This window comes from Phalacrocorax aristotelis, chromosome 1 (assembly GCF_949628215.1).
Source record: "Phalacrocorax aristotelis chromosome 1, bGulAri2.1, whole genome shotgun sequence".
Lineage (NCBI taxonomy): Eukaryota > Metazoa > Chordata > Aves > Suliformes > Phalacrocoracidae > Phalacrocorax > Phalacrocorax aristotelis.
The window spans coordinates 72,104,894-72,123,891 of record NC_134276.1 but is presented as its reverse complement, the minus strand read 5'-3'; the positions used below and the strand labels follow the sequence as shown (position 1 = coordinate 72,123,891).

The following is an 18,998-nucleotide window of genomic DNA, read 5'->3' as shown; positions in this document are numbered from 1 at the left end:
GTGAATGTTCTGGTGCAAACTGAGAGGGTACTCAGGAGGCTGATGCCCTGAAGCAATAAGAATGTTCACCTGACACACACAAAACCTTCATGCAAAGAAATTGGAGAATAAACTTGTAAGGATTTGAGGTATAATTCGCAAAAAATGCCTGAGTTGACAGAAAATACATGTTTATGGGTGTGGCATTGTTTATATTTTCAGGGTGGTATCCTGGCTTGAATGAGTACGGACACACTCATTCAAGTGAAAAATAACGAAATTATTTTGAAATTAAAAATAGTGTTCAAGCTTTAGTCTCCCGGACATCCCACTCCCCCTGGACATGCTCTGGAAATGCTGACATGAAAAGAGGAAGTCAGCAGTTTTGCCAGGACTCCCAGGCAAGCCAGTCACGGTGGAAGCCTGACATCCAGAAGACCTGGAAAACGGCCAGTTTGTGCACAGCATGTCCATCCTGTGTGCCTGCATTCAGGTGTATCAGATTTATTATGCATGTGCAGAACACGTGATTTATTGCCATGGTTTATTACCAGGTGCATCAAGGCCAGCAGCATGTTCAGAACACATTGGATTTACTGCACGTACACGGGACATCTGCAAATGCATACAATCACCTTTTCTCCTGAGACTTCCTAGGAGGAAATATGGGAACCATACTCAAACTTCTGGATTCACTTTGGTTAGTACTTGTCTGCAGGCAGAGACAGACTTTTGGGATAAAGTAAATGCAGCTACTTTAGCATACTCTTAGAGTGCTTTGTGAGAAAACTTGTTTGTACTTTTCAATCCTCGAGAGGGAACTGTGAGCGGATAAGGGGTAACTAGAAGCATTTTGATAGAGCTAGCCTGTTTCTCTACCACACAGCAGATACATTAGCGCCTAATAAGTTATGACGGCTTCAGCTTTAACAGGTGACTTTTCTTCCACCAACCAAATTATAAGCACCACTGAAATGTTCTTAGCTGGTTTTGCATGTGAATACGAGTTGAGGAAAGGAAAACACTTGAGTTACATATTTGTTAAAAAAAATCAGAATTCCATTTTCTTTAAGGCTTTCAGTGAAAGGTACATTTCCAAATCATTTCTGAAACTGGGAATTAGAGTTTATTTGACTGGCATCCAGGTGTGGGCTCCAAGACTTGCTGTGATCCAAAGCAGCAGTACTGCAGTAGTACTCCATCCTAGTGTTGTAATAGGTATATTTAATTAGTTCCCATTGGTGCCACACGTATTCTGATGAGGTGCTGGAAAGCCTTGAAGAATACGCAATAGTTATCAGCATTTCAGTATGCTGAGCCCTCAGGAGTCTCTTTTCTTGCTCATTGTGGAAGGGCTCCCGGGCAAAAGAGAGGTTACTCACATCTCTGGGTACAGCCCCAGGGAGTGCTCCCACAACCGCAAGGCACTTCTCCAGGTACCATCCCTCCTGATCATACCCAGAGCAGGGGGCTTGCTACATTCACCCAGCCCATGGCTTTCTGCCCCCAGAACAATGTCTTGCACCTCCACCACACAAGCTCCTGCCTTCCCAGCCGTTCCTGTGGCTGAATCTGTTACCTTCAGCCTGACTCTGCAGCAGTTGTTTTCGGTAATTCTACAGGTTCCAGTATCATGTGCACGGAGGCAGCATTTCTTTGTGTCAGGTCCCGGACATTGCTCAAGTGCACTCCCTGCCTTTGATCTTGTATGACCTCAGGCTCCAGCCCTCTCACAAATAATTCCCTGGCACTGAGATACACGGTCCTACGGTATCCTACAGCCCTACCAGGGAAACTGCTGAACTTCAACACATTGGGACTATGGTAGCTCTAAACTACAGTGCATTACTGAGTGAGACTTAGCTTACCCATCCACTGAGACCTTTGGGTAAGGGTGTTGTTCTGCTGCTACACACACCTCAGTTTGCGCAATTGGACTCCACAGCTGAGAGCCAGCTCCAGCTGAGATGCTGCAGCAAACAGCATTTCCCAGGCAGGATGCCTTGACTATGAGCTCCTCTTCTTTACAGCTCTTCATTGGTTTCCACTTTCCTCACCATAAAGGCCCTTTGTGGCCTATCCCCATCATTACAAAAAGTCACTACCAAAAGTTAATACAAAAAGGCTGACTCTAGTCTTCTCTTGACCCATTAGGGCAATTCGCTCTCCAAGTTTCCAACTAACACCTTCAGGGCATCCCTGTGCTGCCACTCATGCTTGGGAGGAGTCCTCATAAACATGCACAAAATCAGTTAATTTTTCTTTTTGGGGTTCTTGAAAATAAAATTCTGATTTTTCCCATCATGCTTACACTCACGCATTTGGCAGCACTGCCAGGCTGGTGGTTTGCTGCAACCACTGTTTCTTTGGATGATTAAAATACTACGTCCTTTCTTTCTGACCAGTTTTGCTTATATCCATAATTTTCTCTTGTCTCTTGCTTTGTCTGCAAAGTTTTTGGTCCCACAGCTGCCTCTGTGTGATGTGTCTGAACATAACCTGCAGCAAATCTGGGTCCATCCCTACCTACAGATGCAAAGCCTAATGGTAATGCACCTGAATAACAGCAGCAACAGGCAGAAGGGTAAAATAACATAGCTACCATCCTCTCCCAGAGTCAGTGCAGAGCACTAGCCATTCCAGTCCACCAATGCAACATGGTTATTGATGGGAACATGAGGAGTTTCACTATTGCTTCTATTGGGGTAAAGAGTTAGGATGTTTCCTCTTCTGGGAAGCCTTCACTGTAGTTTAATTTCAAATCATCCATGCTCCTGAATCAACTGCAACTTTCATTATTTGACTGTTTTCCTTCCTCTTTTTAACCCATATGATAATTTATTCCTGGGTTTTTTTTTTTTAGCTATAGGTTACTTTGCTGTGTGCGAGTGTGTCACAGAACTCATTTTTCTAGTTACTCTGACAAACCTGACATCTTGCAGCTGTTACACATCTTGTTTCAATTACATCTCTAGATAAAAAGAATTCTTAAAGCCTGAAGGCTGCAGATGGCTTCCTGGTGAGGGGTTAACTCCAGCTTCATATTAAAGCCTTTTGGGGGTTCCTTTTCTTGGGCTGTTCTCTTCGGTCTCCTCTTATGCCCTTCTAATCTTGCTGTGTCACTTAGTATAACCCCCACTCCTCTCTGGTCACAGGAGAGGAACTGGAGCACCAGTGTCCATCCCTGCCTCCTTCACACCCAAGTGTGAAGTATCTGTCTCTTGAACCTTATCTCCACATATCATGCAGGCTGCTTACAGCAGGGCACAGCTGAACGAGCACAAATCAGTGGAGTGACAACTCGGACCACCACTAATCCCTAATAAATTCTGGACAGTCCCACAGACTGGGGAAGCTCTTGACAACTAGTGATGCTCTCAGCATCTGGCAAACCACTTGTGTCTAATTGGGTACCCTGAGATATTTACACTGTGCTTAATGGTTACAGAAGAGATTGATCACCCCACTCTTGGTATCTATCCAAAAAGGGTATATAAAATCCTTTGATCTTGCTAAGGCAGCAAAACATGTCTAACCATCAGTTATGTAAAGGTGGTTGTTATTAATTTGAATACTGCACAGAGAGGAAAGAACAGAAGTACCATATAATGAGATATATTAAGACTACAAAAGAATTAAGTGAAGCTGTTATGTTATGAATCATGATTTTATTGTTTAGCAGTCAGCTCTTGATGTAATTCAGATAATAATGAATGGGCTAATTCCTTACACCTTTAATCACGCAAAACTTCCATTGACTTCAAAGAGAAAGTTGCCCAAGTCAGGACTAGAGACTGCTGCATCTATCCCATTATTTGCAAATGCTTTTCTGAATATAAAGTGTTCCTTTATAATGGGCTATCGCCAATAACAGTAACATTTACATAATACAAACCTCTTACATAAGTGTCTTTCGTGTTCAGAAAAGACTTTTTATTCTTATTGCAAACTGCCACGTTAAAAGTTCTCCTGCAACCCCTAATATTTATTAAAGGATAGGAACATACAGAATTTCTCAGTGTACCATTTTAACCATCGTTCCTTCTGCTCAATATTTTTCATTTCATTTTACCGTAATTTTTTCCTCATGAGAATGTGTTATTTATTGATTACTAGCAAGGAGATGATTTATCATTGCAAATATTTCTTTTTACCATAGAAAACAGAGTGCCAAAAGTGGGAAAATGTGCTAAGACTTGTTACATTTTAACAGATGCCAGGAGTATTTGAGGAAACAAATGAATAAATAGTCCTGCATCACTGTTTCTCTCACTCTATAGTTCTATTTATAAGTTAATGCCCTATATAAGATTTCAGATTGGTACTTTTAAGTAATTCTTAAATGAATTGCTCAAACCTTGAAAAATGTGCTTAAGCGTAGTACTTTCTGTTTTGGTGAAGGCAGGACTCCTCAGATTATTGACACAACCAGAATTTTTTTCTCCTATTATAAAGTATGCACTTGCATCTGGAACTTATTTTGATATTGTGAATCCTAATGCCTCAGAAAAGCACACAGAACAATGGACGGGCACTACTTGATTGTTTTAAATTTAAATTAATTAATTATGAAATAGCTACAATAGTCTAAATTACTTATTTCCCCTTTCAGAGAAAATGAATTTACAGATGTTTGCAAAGCCTACAAAAATAGAGAGAGAGACAAGAAAGTCTGTAAGAGGGGAAGTCATGTAGAATTGTCTAAGATCTGTATTTCAAGAAAGTGAATAATTAATAGCTTCAAGGAAGGATATTAGAGATTGCTTTTTCTATTATACAGTCACATTGAGCAGTAAAATAATGCTTTATAACTCAACAACAAATACAGTACAGAACTCAGTAGGGTTTACCTTTCCAGATAATAATTTTTTTTCAGCTGAAACAGCGATTTTTTTCACATTAGAACCAGACTGTGACTTGAAAGAAGCTTCTCAGTCATTTAGTCAAGACAGATGAGCAATGAGTGTTAGAAAAGCTACCAAGGCATCAAAAGATCCACAGTCAAGGCCATTAAAGAATAGCTAATCTGTGCTAGTTCTAATTCTCCGCTAATGGGTTTCCTTAAATGTGCTTTACATCAGCTGTAATTAGTTCAAGATATTGCTACTTATATACTTCTAAGAACAACAACAACAAAAAAAAGGTTGCATTTCTACCACATCGTATGTAATCATGTTTGCGCAGCCGTGCACCCAAGCTAGTAAGTTCTCATGCAACGCGAAGCCTTGAAGAGCATTGTAAAGAGATACTTTTACTGGATCTACAAAAGCCAGTGTAGGTCCCAAAGCAACAGCATTTATCTACGCTTCCCTTTGTTGGGGCTATCTCAATGCCATTCTACATCAGATGCTGCAGAATTGACTGGACTAAATCGCCAGGGATACGTTAAGCCACATATATGGGAAATATGTACATTTTTCCTACCGATGCTATGGTTTTGGAACAGATTTTCATCATCAGTGGCAGTGACAAAAATTCAGACCCTAAACCCTTGCCACTTTTATGAAAGAGAATGGCTGGGTTTTGAAGGTATTCACTCCATCTCAGAAAAAGGTTCATTTATCTGAGAGAGCAGCAGTCTGAACTGATGACCTAGGAGAAATGTATGGTCCTATGGCCCTTTTGGACCCATCTACACGGTGAAAGGGGTAGAGATGCACAAGCTAGCTGCAAGCACGCTGATATACGCAAGCATGCAAGGCAACATGGTGATACTAATTCAGATCAGTTGGGATCATGGTGGTTTTATTGCAGGGAGCCCAAGTAAATGGACTAGCACACAATCACCTTTTGTACTAAGAAATTCCTGACAGTCTTCAGGCCTAACCACAAACAAAGCACATTGTAACATTAACGTACTCTTTAAACTGGTGACATTTAGTTAACTCAAGGTCACCATCCTGCAGGAAATGTTACACTCTCCTTGCCAATCACAAATGAAGAAATGCACACTTAGCTTTATTGTTACTTTGTCCTCTAAAAACTGTGACATGATGGGTTCCCTCCCTGACTACTTCAGAAAAAAAAAATGTAAAAAAGTGACTTCTACCAGAAGCATATCAGTATAACTGTCTTCTCCAGAGTATCTCTCTCATCAAACTCTTCATTTCTTCTGGACTGAAGTTCAACCATCTACTGCACTTGCTGTTTTAAGACAAAGAAGCATAAAACCATTAAAATTACATCATCCCCTCCTAAAGTCGACTGAGCTAAGACATTAACTCTCCCTGTCAATGAGAAGCGGTCATGACACAAAGAATCAGCTTTCTCCTGGTGCATTGGTAGGAGGTAGACACTGCTTAGCAACCTCAGAACAAAAGCTAAACCCCCACAGAGGAGGTTTAGGATATCTGCTAACACCTGTACATCAAAACAGGCTCCCCAAAACCTTCACAGTGACCAAAGCAAAGAAGGCAAGGATAGAAACAGGGAGATGGATTGTAGGAGAGACCACTGCTGGGATGGCTTCTGAATCCTGCAAATGCATACTTCACCAATGCTTTTTCGTCCTGATCTATCTGTCTTATTTGCATTTTTCACACCACCACAGGTCATCATATTACCCTGGCACCAAGTGTGCACCACTGTGGCAACGCATGGACTAGGAAGGCCACTGGTTTCTCCCTAACGGATTTCAAAAGCGATACATGCAATAAGAAGCGATCACACCTCAGAGCAATCAAAACATACTCAGTGTAAGAAGATACCACCTTCATCCGCTATTTGTCCGCTCCTGTCATTCAGTCAAACCAGGCTGAGCCACAAAGGACTCCTTCTTTGGTCTGAAACATGTGAAAACAACCACACAGAAGGACTGGGTTACATTAAGATGCTGTGCAGCTTTGTCAGATACAACCCTCTCGTTTGTTTTAAGTACTTACAGTTGTGGATCGTATAGCAACAAAAAGCTTCTTAGCAAAGATTTCTGGTCCCTTCTGCATAATTTTAAGTGTTTCCTGACTGCTGAGACCACTGCTGCTGCATTGGAACTAATTTATTTTTTAAAAAATACATAAAGAATCTCTGAGGATAAGTTTAAATTGCATTTCTACTCTCATATTTCCCAAGATACACCCATACCCAGGTCCTTGGTACACGCATGCAGGTTAAAATCTTCCTAAGAGGATAAAACACAGTCAACTTAAGTTACTAACATGTACTTTTTGTTTGCTTAAGGTATTGGGAAAGCTGAGGTACCAAGCTGTGAGAAAGCAACACAAGTAGCTATATTATGCATTTTTACCTTTGAAAAGACATAGAAAACGCTTAGCACGGAATATTAATAATTGCCATGATGTTCATTTAACTGTTGCTACACTTCTTTCACTCTTTCTCCTAAATATAAATTCATAGTTCCCCACAAATTATTCAGAAATTATATTGATTATTACCTGGTTATTAAACTACAAGTGGCTGGGTTTACCCTCCCGGGGTCTTAGGCAGCACCAGTAAGCATAATCAGGTTCTCAACGTTGATTTTAAGGACAGAAGACTAGTGTGTAGCCCCCAAGGTCATGATGCAAACATGGTGGGTTCAGCCAGAGCGGGGGCCAGCGGGCTCCTGGGGAGCGGCCAGCCCACCCCCAGCAGCGGCACAGAAACGGTAACGCCCCAGCAGGGCAGGGTTTATGAAGAGATAGTTTTGTTCAAAACGGAGGAAGCTTGGTTACAGCTTTCCCTACTTTCAGTTGTTCATAAAGAACCTGCAGTTTTCCACTGGAATTAGCCTTACAGCCAACCAGCCCATATACAAAGAAATTTTACCTGGGTTTCCTAGAAATCTGTTTCTTTGAAATCTCATTTTGTGAGGATGTCATTTCAAAGTTACAATTTGATTGGTCTGTTAGATGAGACACCATCTCACACAGAATTTAACCTCCCTGTTTTCCAGCTGTACGTAATATCAGGTTTTCTTCATTTCTATTGATTTTACTTTATTACTCTTATTATTAATAAAGTTATAATCAGAGTTTAAGGTATCTCTGAACATACGCTACAAATAATTGCTGGAACTCTTTTTATCCATGCTTTGTTGTTTCCTAGTCATAAATAGGACACAAATGGGTTAATTTGTTACATGAGGTTAAAAACCTTGCCATTAAACAGTTGTTTTCTCTAATGAGAGCACTGTGGAGTTGAGTATGATGTTATTCCTAATATATGGATGACAAGATGTTCCCATAGCCAGTATTTCTTCTGTGTCTTTTTTTTTTTTTTTTTTTTTTTTGCTTAATGGCCCATATTTCTCTTCCACTATTCTTGAGAAACCTGGTATTTTTCCTGAAATATTCACATAGACTTGGAAATGCGACGTGTACCTCATGCCCTCTTCTGAATTCTTCTCCAATAACCTAGTAAAGTTGCTGCCTCGACTTCTGATGGAAAACATACCCCTGAGGAACACAAATCTACAAGTCTGAGTGTTAGGAGGAAAGCCCAAAGCGATGTTCTCCTGCATCACACGATTGGGAGTGGGTGCTCAAACAGTCCTTGGCGAGGCGGGAGCGGGAGATGAAAGGACACTCACGGTCCTACTGGTGTATCAAAATTTCATTTATCAGACAAAAGTAAAAGAAGGTTAAAAAAAACCCATGCTTTAGAAAAGTGACCGAGTACTGCAAACCAGATGATGGGTCAGATCTTCATCTGCTATAAACTGGCAAACCCTCTGGACTCAGTGGAGACTTAAACCAAATGAGGAGGATGTGGTACATTACATCCAGCAAATGAGCACTCACATGGCACGACAGATGTCTTTTTAAAATATTATTATTTAGCTGATGGGTATAAAGTATTATGACCATGGAAAGCTTGCTCTTCTTATTAGTTATAATGTTTAGCACATACAATTTGTTCAGTGATGTAAGAAAAAAATCTTCAAACAACAAAAGTAATTCCTGACCCCAAGGGCTTCCAGCCTAAAAAACAGCCACCAGGATGAGAGAACGTGCTGTGAAAGTGGGAGAAGGGAACAGCCTACGGTTATTACTCGTGTTACTGTTCACTCACAACTTACAATCATCACAGAAAGAGCAAATTTTTAGATGGGATCTCAATGAGGGGAAGCTGGTAACTGTGAGTTGACACCGGGTGGAAGGCAGAGCGGGAAACACCACAAAAAATAGAAACAAGGAGACAAACAGGATTTCAAGCATTACTGGTAGAAAGAGGCCAAAAGCAAAGAAAGGACAAAGTCCAAGACACAGGCTGGAGTAGAGTTGTAAAGGAGACAGGAGATAAAAGAAGACACTAACTTTATTTTTTGTGAGAGGGAGGTGTTGCTGTGTGTTGTCTGCAAAAAGGGTAAGCTGGTCCAGCCTCCAACCCTACGGAAAGAACGTCTGGAGTGACCCCTCTGCCTGCAGAGTAGCTGCTTACTGTTATCTGAAAACAAATATCCTGATATTCTACTTTTGACTGACAAAGCATTTGTAGAATTAGCTTTCTAAAATTGTCTCCAGTAAACCCCACGCGACATGAGAAAAAAGAAATCTTGACTCACACAAATATAAAATGTAGTGACTAAAAGCCAGGCAACCTGGGATCAAGAAGTTACAAAAGGTTCATTTATAAGACTTCTGGATGTCTGGCCACTTTTTGTTAATAGCAGCTTCCAAACAAAACTCTCATTGACTTCAAATGGAGCAGGAACAGACCCAAAGATAGCAAATGAACTAGTAATTCAATATGTGGTCTGTAAAACACACTGGGCCACCTTACACTGTGGCATTTGATATCGATCTCAGCTTGGAAGCTATACAGCTATACATTTTTCACATGACTATCCAACTCCTGCAAAACTGATGCTAACTCAAAATATCCAGAAGTATCAGGTAAGTACCAAATAAGCCAATTAGATACTTGGCTTCTTTTACCTAAACAAACACTGGGGTTTTTGTGGCTAACAAACATATTACACTCAAAATTATTTTCTTGTTTGGTACAACACAGTAAGTGCTTTAATAAGCCTGCTAATTGTTTTTAATGAATGGGAAAAAAACTCAGCCTATGCATGTATCTTACATAAGCATGTGAGGAGAGCCTTTACTAAGTGGTCTTCACCAGGGCTACCGCTGTGCCTAAACCTAAGCACAGAGTTCAGGACCTGGCTGAATTTTCATCCTGATTTGTTAAATAAGGCAAATAACAACATGAACGCCTGTAATGCAGAACTAGTCCTGGCTCTCCAGTTACATCATTTGGTCTGCTCACTGGCTGCTTTCCATCACGTGTAGTATGTTTTCTGCTGTACAAGAGGCACATAAACCACCCCTAACAGAGACTTTTCCATCTCTTTCTGTCTGGTGTAAATAAATACAAAGATATAAGGCACTGGAGAATGCACATCCTTGAGTCTGGACAAGTAAAACTACACATATAGCATACAAATAAATGCATGGAGAAAGAAAAACAGGAGATGGGGCTGTGGCTCAAAGTCAGTGGTGCCGCATGTTTGGGATAACTGTGTTAGTCAGCGGTAACGACACCTTGAGTTAAGTTGGGCTGCTCATCCCAAAACATTCCAGAAAAAGCTTACCAAATGGGCGCGAGTTTTGTTTATGCCACAGCGTGGTATGTTTTCTTAAAATTTCTATTTGAGTTTGTACTCAGCTTTCACTATTTGAATTATAGTAGTTTTCTGGGAAGCAGAAGTGTTACTGGCATCAATACAGCCTGGAAAAACTACTGTTTAGTAGAAAACAGCTTACAATATTCTCCCATTGCAGTTTACTAGTTAAATGCTGTCTTATAGCCATGACACAATATATTATTACATTTTCTGTGTACAGCAAAGTAAAAGACATAGCACATATTAACTGGAGAGCAAATTCATTAATAGTATAAAAGTAACAATCAATGAGAATTGATTAGCATGCTGCTGTTCATCTGGAAACCCCTTTTGATTTTCCAAGAACATACCCAATAAAAAAAAAAAAAGCTCTTTAGAACAGCACGTTAATATTTAATTACTGTACTTTTAAGCAAAACGTTCACCAAATACTGCAAAAAGTGGATTTTCAGTCATAAATTAAGTGCGCAAATTGCCATTATGGCTACATTCAAAAGAATAAAGGACAACATTCATTCTCGCTGCAGAGAAAATTAAGTCTCTTAAGTGTTGCTCTTTGCCACAAAGTACTTCCTATCTATGTGGTATATTTTATTTCCCTTTTTGGCAACGACTGCGCTCCTTTGAAGGCGTCCTGAGAAGCCTTCAGAGCTTGAAATTAACATACCAGCTTTGTTTTGGTCAGTTTAGTGCAGTATCCAAATCAGGTTTCTTGAAAACGTCCGTAACCTGCCCACCGCCGAGCGGGCAGCGGCAGGACGGCGGGAGGGCAGCGTGCCACACGCGCCCCGCCTGCGATGGGAGACCAACCCAGGGCCCTTTGCCACAGCCGCTGCAGCACCAAGGCGCCGCTGGCCTTCACGACGGACTTCGGAAGCTTTCTCTAAGTGAAAGTCAGTTTTTATTTAATACAACTTTTCAAAATGACTATTGCGAACTGTTTGCCAAAACAGCTGCTTCGCGATAAACTTCCGGACCACGATCTCAGAGGTGGCAAGCCAAAGCCGGTCAGCAAAACCTAGTGCCCCAAAAGGACACAAAAGCGCAGCAGCAAACACCTGCAAACCCCCTGCTGCCCCAACGAGCTCTGCGTAAAGTAGGCGCGATCCCCTCGCTAGGCGCTGCTCTGGACACTTGTGGGTTCAACCCCTACACGGGGGTCAGAGTTTAGCAACGAATGCAGGCCTGCCGCTACGCAATGGCTTTTAATGTGTTATTTGAAGCCCTCCTGTTGAACCTACCTTCTAAACTGCAGCAACTATAGAGGAAAACAAACAACAAGACCTACAAAACCACAAGACTGTAATGCAAATACAGACATTTTTAAGCAGGTAATTTAGCTGGAAAATGGTTGATGTTTTTTGAACACATACAGGAACTTTATGGTGACCACAGTCATTTGAAAGTGGCTCCACAATAGTCAAAAAACATGCTAAAAAGGTTATGAAGAGGAGCAATTGCCAGACACAGCCTAAAGCCCTAGCTTTCCAGAGTTATATTGTTAGCTTTTCAAATTCAATATTAACTCCAATAGCCAGCCTGCAGAACAGACTAATGAACAGCACGCTTTTGCTGGAAAATGAAAATTCCCCCAAAGTTTGTCTTCGTTCAAGGAGAAAGGGAAAAGCATTCAAACGTGTGAAGGTATTATTTCTCCCATTCTTGTTTAATAGAAAAACCATGTAATTTGATTGTAAAACCGTGCATATGGGCTGAAAACTTAAAATCAGGCCAGAGACAAACGTTATGATTTGGATATAAACTGAATATTGGTATTTATAATTGAAACAAGGATATAACCTTAACTTGTGTCACAGGGAGAAACACTGTAATGAAAAACTTTTATGGGGTAGTAACTAATTTTGTATTATACGTCCTCTTTAAAGTTCCCATAGCAATATAAAAGTTTTATTAGGCTGGATGTTATCAACGTATGCATTTATAAGCACCCGTATTATGCCGTGCAAGCTGTTCTCATCATCCCGAGGTCTTTTGTAAGAAGCGGCTCACTAATGGGACTGGCTGGTCCCGCTTATTTTGTTACACCTGCCACCGAAGAGATAAGCCGGCGCTGGCGAACGCGCGCCCTACTGACAGAAGATACAGATCACCTAACATGGGGGGGGGGAAATATGCATGCCGTTCACTGATGTCAGGCAAAAAGTAATCTCAGCTCCCCAAACTACCGACCCAGCCGGCCGGACCCACACCGCCCCCGCCGCCCCGGCCGATGGCAGCGCGGCGCCGAGGCTCAGCGCACCCAGCCCGGCGGGGAGCGCACCCCGCGGGGGAAGGCGGGCAGTGCCTGCCCACGGGTGGGGGGCGGCGGGGCCCCGCGGCATCCCACCCGCGTCCCACCGCGGAGCGGGGGGGGGGGGTGGTGGTGGCGTGGTGTGTCCCGCCGGGGTCGCGTCCCACGGCGGGCTCCCACGGGGTCCCACCCGCGGCGTCGCCTCGGAGGCGCGGTTCGGGGGCGCCTCCCCGCACAGCGGACGGCCCCGGGGGTCACCGCCACGGAGCCCGTGTCCCCGTGTCCGTCCGTTCATCCGTCCGTCCGCGGACCCCGGCGGGGACCCGCCGCCCCGGGGCCCAGCCGTGGCGGGGAGCGGCGGCGTGCCTCCCGCAGCAAACTCCGCGACTTGGCAGAGGCAGCGGCTTGGGGAAGGTGGTGCGGGAGGGATGCGGGGCGAGCGGGGGGGGGGCGGAGGACAGCGCTTCCCACCTCCAGCCGCTAATGACATTTCTAGAAATTGTTTCCCCTCCTCCCCGGCAGCTCCGCACCCGCCGCCAGGGCGGGCAGGGACGGGGGTGCGCAGGGGGAGGTCAAGGGCATGCAATGGGGGGCGGGGGGGGGGAGAGCGGGAAGGGGCAGGAGAGAGCAGCGGAGAGGGGGCGTCGGGAGGGGGGCGGGCAATAAAGGCGGCCCGGGGGGGAGTTGCGGGGCGAGAGGAAGGTGTGTGTGAAAGGGGCGTGCAGGAGGGATGGGGGATGAGCTCCGGGAGTGCAGCCCGGGGTGCCAGTGGCGGGTTAGCACAGGGCATTAGTGGGGGGAGGGTTGGGGGTGGGGGGGTGCAACAGACCCCGCAAACACCACATTCACCTCCCGGACCCACCCTGGCAGCCAGCGGAGGGGGGTACCCTTCCTCTGCCCCTCCCGGGCCACATATGCTGGGAGAGCAAGTGGCAGGGGAGACACCTCCCGGGGTACTGCACCCTCTCTTGCTAATGCACCCGCCGCCCCAGTTATTGTACCCCCGAGCCAGTCCACCCCCCTTACTGCACACCCACTACTACTGCACCCCCAATTTATTGCACCCCGGCAGGTAAGTGCACACCCACCCCAAATGACTGCACACACGCACACACAGACACACACCCCCAATTATTGCACATCCCCCAGTTATTGCACACCCTTCAGTTACTGCAAACCCCCCCGTTATAGCACTCCTCTGTTATAGCACCCCCGGCAGACCCTGCCCCCCCCCCCCCCCCGCCCTCGGGTCGCTGCTCCCCGCGCCCGGGGGGAGGCAGAGGCACGACTCACCACAGAGAGTCCAGGTCCCACTCCTGAAGGAGAGCTAAGTCGAAGCTGTCCATGGTGAGCGATGTCAGCGCCGCCGCGCTGCAACCACACGGCGTCCGGGGCGCATCTTAACTGCACCGCGGGCAGGGCGAGGGCGCGGAGCACCCCCAGCGCCGCCGCCGGCCCCTCTCCGCACACGCGCGGGCGGGGACGGACCCTCCGCCACCACCTTTGCCCCCCTCCCGAAAAAAAAAAGCAACCCCGCTAAGAAAAGCACGCACACACACATACACCCAGTGCCGCCGCTCCTTTGCAAGCGGCGCGGCTGGGCTCGGCTCGCCTGGGCTCGGCCGCCGCCGCCGCCGCGCTCCGCTCCCGCCCCGCTCCCCCGCGCCTCCTCCCTCCCCCCCGCGCGCCGGGAGCGCGGCCGAGGCGGCGCCCGCCCCGCGCACGCTGCGCCCGCGCCCGCGCAGCGCGCGCGGGGTGGGGGGGGAGCGGGGGGGGGGGAGGTCAGGCCCAGCCCGCCGCACGGCGGGGGGACTTGGTGGGAACTTGCGCCCTGAGAGGTTTGCCCGGCCGAAGTTGGGTTTTGGGGACGGGGGGTGTCCCCCCGTCTTCCTCCTCCTCCTGCTCCTCCACGCGTGTCCGTGCCCCTCGGCAGGGCCGGGTGCCCTCGGGTGGGCCTAGCAGCCTCGAGGACACCAGGATGGGGACAACACTGGGGAGAAATTGGGACGGATTTATTGCGGGACAGGCCGCGGCCGCAGCCCCGCAGCGCTGGAAGGGGCAGCCCGGGGCGCCGGCGTGGGCCCTCTCTGCCCGCGGGGCCGGCAGCCCGTCAGCGGTTCGGGCGCGGGGTCTGGCGTTGGGTTAATGCGTTTTTGCACCGATTCCTCCTGAGATGCGCGATAAGCTGCACCTGTGCAAATCACAGCTCCTACAGGCTCCGGCTACCTAGATGTGCACAGCAGATTAAAGGTGCCTGGCTTGTGTGAAGCCTCTAAAAATGAGTGATCTCTGGTTAAAAATAAGAGTACCGATCGTCAGTGCTTGCCACCCAAAGAGAGCAAGACGCCTCGCACTGTCCAGCCTGCGTGAGGCACTGGCTGTGATATCTGGCTGGCCAGGGAAGGCAGGCTCTCCTGATTTGTGGTTGCTGAATCACATTAAGAGAGGTTAATACACATTAAATACTTTCCAGAATATTGGGCTTTTCAGCTAAGCAGTGAGTAGCTGCCAGAGAAGTGCCATGTCATCACAGGCGGGCAAAAGAAATGTGCAAAGTCCATGATGGAAAGGGGGGGGGGGGGGGGCTATTAATGTGACAGTGCCAATGCGAATATCCACAGGGTGATCCCACGCTGGGAGATCCCTGCCCTTGGAGACCAACCCAACCCAGCTTGCAGCTGACTAGCGGCACCCCGTCGTGCGTGTAGCCCTGGCAGTCCAGAGCAGTGCAAAGGCTCAAGCGTTTATGCAGGCTTCCGGAGAGTTTTTGTGACTCTGTGGCATCCGTTCCTGAGTTAGGTCAATTTAATTGAAGGGTGGGTGACCCTGCACAAGCTGCAGCCGCAGCTTTGGCTGCAGCGTAGGCACTCTCCAAGGGAAAGGTTTGAAAACCCATAGGTTTGTACGCAGCTTTCGGCAAGTCATCTGAAAATCCTGAGCCGCTCCAGAGCTGCTTATGTTCCTTTGCACAGCCAAGGTGGTGCTGCCTCCTACTGCCAGAAGTTCCCCGACCCTGTGGATGCGGCGCATCTTCAGCCTGGAGGGACCCACAGGAGCCGGCTCCTGCCAGGTCTGTCTCCTCACCCTCCCCAGCGGGATGGAGAAAGACGTGTCTGGTCAGGAAGGCTGGCAGCACCCCCTGTCCAACCAGAGCAAATGAAGACGAAAATGAAAAAAAAATTAGGCCAGTTCAGGTGCCAGGCTTTGTCCAGTATTAATGGACACATAAAACCACTTGAAAACAGCCTTTTCTGTCAGCTGAGGTAAAGCTCAGCGCGGCTGAAGGTTGAGCCTGCAAAGCAGGTAACATTCTCAACAAATGTATTACTTACTTGTGAAGGGGTGAAGGGCAGCATATTTACACTGACCTTTTTAAGCCACAGCCTGTGCTGCCTCACTCTTCTGATTTTAAGGAGAGATTTTGCAACCCACATTGCAGCGTGGCCCTGATTCTTTCCCTGAGTCCCAGCTTGCACGGTGATTTGCAGAAGTGCTTAAATCACCCTCGAAATGGTATGTACCACAGGGGAGGCTTAGGCTGTCTTTATGGGCTAAATCACTGGAGGTAGACCCCGACCCCCTTTACATCAGCGCTGGAGCTGACCGTAGGTCATTCTGTAAAGCGTGAGGTGGACGGCAATGCTCACAAGTGGCAGCTCACAAACGCATGGTAACTTGGAAGTCAAATTCTGTAGGCTAGATTCATCATCCAAACTGAGATCAATAGAAAAAGTAAACAAACAGCATGAACAGCACTGAGTGAATTAAATTTCAAACAGTAATACATAATGATAGCAACATAGGCAGTATGTTTTATGTTTTTAATATGTTTTAACACATGAGATTTTGTTGGGGTTTTTTTTACATTTCTTGCATGTATATTATTATTGTGGTGTTCTTCGCTTTCCCATCATGGCCATGATTCTCTTCTCATGCAGAGCAGAGAACATCAAGACTAATTGCATTGAAATTAATGTCAATTGAAAAATCTCAACTGTTTTGGTTAGCTGCCAAGTGCTGGAAGATTTCCCTCTTCTTCTCTGGCCTCGATGGCATTTTTTAAACTCCTTGTATGTGAGACCTCACCTACAGGTTACCCTTCCACCCCTGATTTTGCTTCCTCTGTGGTGTGCCCGCCTGGGAAGGCTTGTGGCTTTGCTGTGTTCCTCTGCTAACTCTTGGGCATAACACCATGGTCAGTCCCCGTGGCTGGAACATCCTCTGTGCTCCAGTCTCTCACTCATATCCTTTCTGCTTGCCAGCATCGAACTGTAACCTCACCTGGTGCTTTCTTACTTAAAAATGTCCCATCTATCACCACGCGTGGTATGGCTGTAGCTGCAACATACATTAAATTAACCAGACTGTTTAAAAGGAGTTCCGGCCCATGCCGGAAGGAACACCTTCCATGCTGCCTGTTGCAACCCACGGCTTCCCCACAGCCACTGGTTCCCCCCGTCATCCCTTGCTGCGTGACTTGTCAACATATTTTCAGCTCCTGTAGGGAGTGAAGCCTACCTCTTTAGGAAAGCATGGCATTATATAAATAAAAATATGCCATGTGCTATCTAATCCTGCTCATTGTACATATATTTTTAATGATTCGTGTAGACATTACTTGCCCCCTCGTTGTGCTCTTTCCTCTGTTAACAACTCTTCTTTAAGAATAAGCAAGCAGCTGTGCCCAGTCAGGCAGACTTTCTAAGAAGAGCTGAAAGCCTAGGAACAATTCAAATCCATTACATAAAGAATGCATGTAACAAGGAAGCTGAACATCATCTTAAAAGTTGACATTTCCCACTTCTCAGACTCCCTCTCTTGAGTGTGGCATAGCAACTGCCTGAGGAAGAGTAAAGATAATTTTAATGCAACATAAAATAAGGGGGAGGTGAGAAATACTACATTCTTAGTCAACATCCTCTACGAAAAATATCGCCATAGTATCTCTTTGGAATAACCTACCTTTAAAACACGTACCCAGCAAGTAATGAATTCCCAGCGAATTCATAAGACCTTAGCTGGATGCTTTCAAAGAACAAGGGAGGAGTTCTGGAGGTGACCGGAGTAGGAAATTCCTTAGCATCAGTATCTTGTGTCTCAAGAATGTGGTTTTCCACATCTTATCCCACCTTTGACACACCAATGCAGAGGTGGTGGGACGCGGCCAGACCTTTCTTTTGCCTGTGGATTTCAGCGGTTGCGGGGGCAGCCACACAGCTGTGTATACACAGCATGGTCCAGGACTAGACAGTGCCTGTCGCAACTTGTGGTTTCGAGGACAAAGTGGGGGCTGTTACATCTCATCACTTCTCACCAGTAAATCCATGCCTGCTCTAGTCCGAACAGCCTAATCCATGGGCAATTCCTTTGGAGGGCAGGTCGCTACCTTGCTCAGGGGGAGGGCTACAAAGCACAGTCAGGCTTGTTTCGGTGTGCACTGCACTTCGGGCATTGATTGCAAGGCAGTCCTCCCGGGGCAGCTCCAGCACCTGCTCTGAGCTCTTGTATAGGCTGGGACAGGACATCTATGGTTCCTCAGTGAGTGTTTACACAAAGCCCAGACACAAATCTCTTCCAGAGGATGAAAAAGCCAAGAAGCGTTATTTAGTCTTGCTTCAGCAACTCATCACCATATTGAGTAGAGCTGGGCACTGGCTCCACAGGGGCAAGGGATCCTAAATTAGAGTGGTTGTTGCAGAATCAGGCCTGAATCGGGCGTTGCAGTGCTTTAGGATATGTTTTGTTTGTCCAGGGGACTCTAAAGTAGTCTATTGAATATACTTCATAAGAGGTTTGCTATTTAAATTTAAATACAGTGTTCCAGTTTAATTAGATACTTATAGGCTTAAGTGTAAAGGAGTTTTAAATGTAGTTCTTTTCATAACCTCATAGTATTTACAGCAAGGCAAACCCACTGGATTATCTAGTCTAGCCACCTGTATATCACAGCCTATTCAGTCTCACTGTTTTTCCTGTACTCAGCTCAGTAACTTGCAGTCCAAGCAGTTGAACAGCCTGTAGTTTAGTACTCTTAACATAATAAAATGTACATTCATAAATAATTTTACTCCCCGAATAGCTTTACTTTCCCCATGTATCTATAGGTCTTCAACCCAATAGTGTCTCATTAAGTAACTGCTGAGTTCTGGCGCAATGGCCATTGTTGCTTAGGCAGAGAGTGAAATGAGCTCTGAATTG

At 45.9% G+C, this 18,998-nt stretch overlaps 1 protein-coding gene across 1 annotated transcript in view; it reads right to left on the bottom strand.

The window, feature by feature from the left end:
- Positions 1–14,146, bottom strand: part of AFF3 (ALF transcription elongation factor 3) — a 339,879-nt gene extending 325,733 nt beyond the window's left edge. The window contains exon 1 of the mRNA XM_075082988.1: positions 14,094–14,146. Within this exon, the coding sequence (XP_074939089.1) occupies positions 14,094–14,146 (53 nt within the window). The remainder of the gene's footprint in view (positions 1–14,093) is intronic.
- Between the last annotated feature and the right edge of the window lie 4,852 nt (positions 14,147–18,998).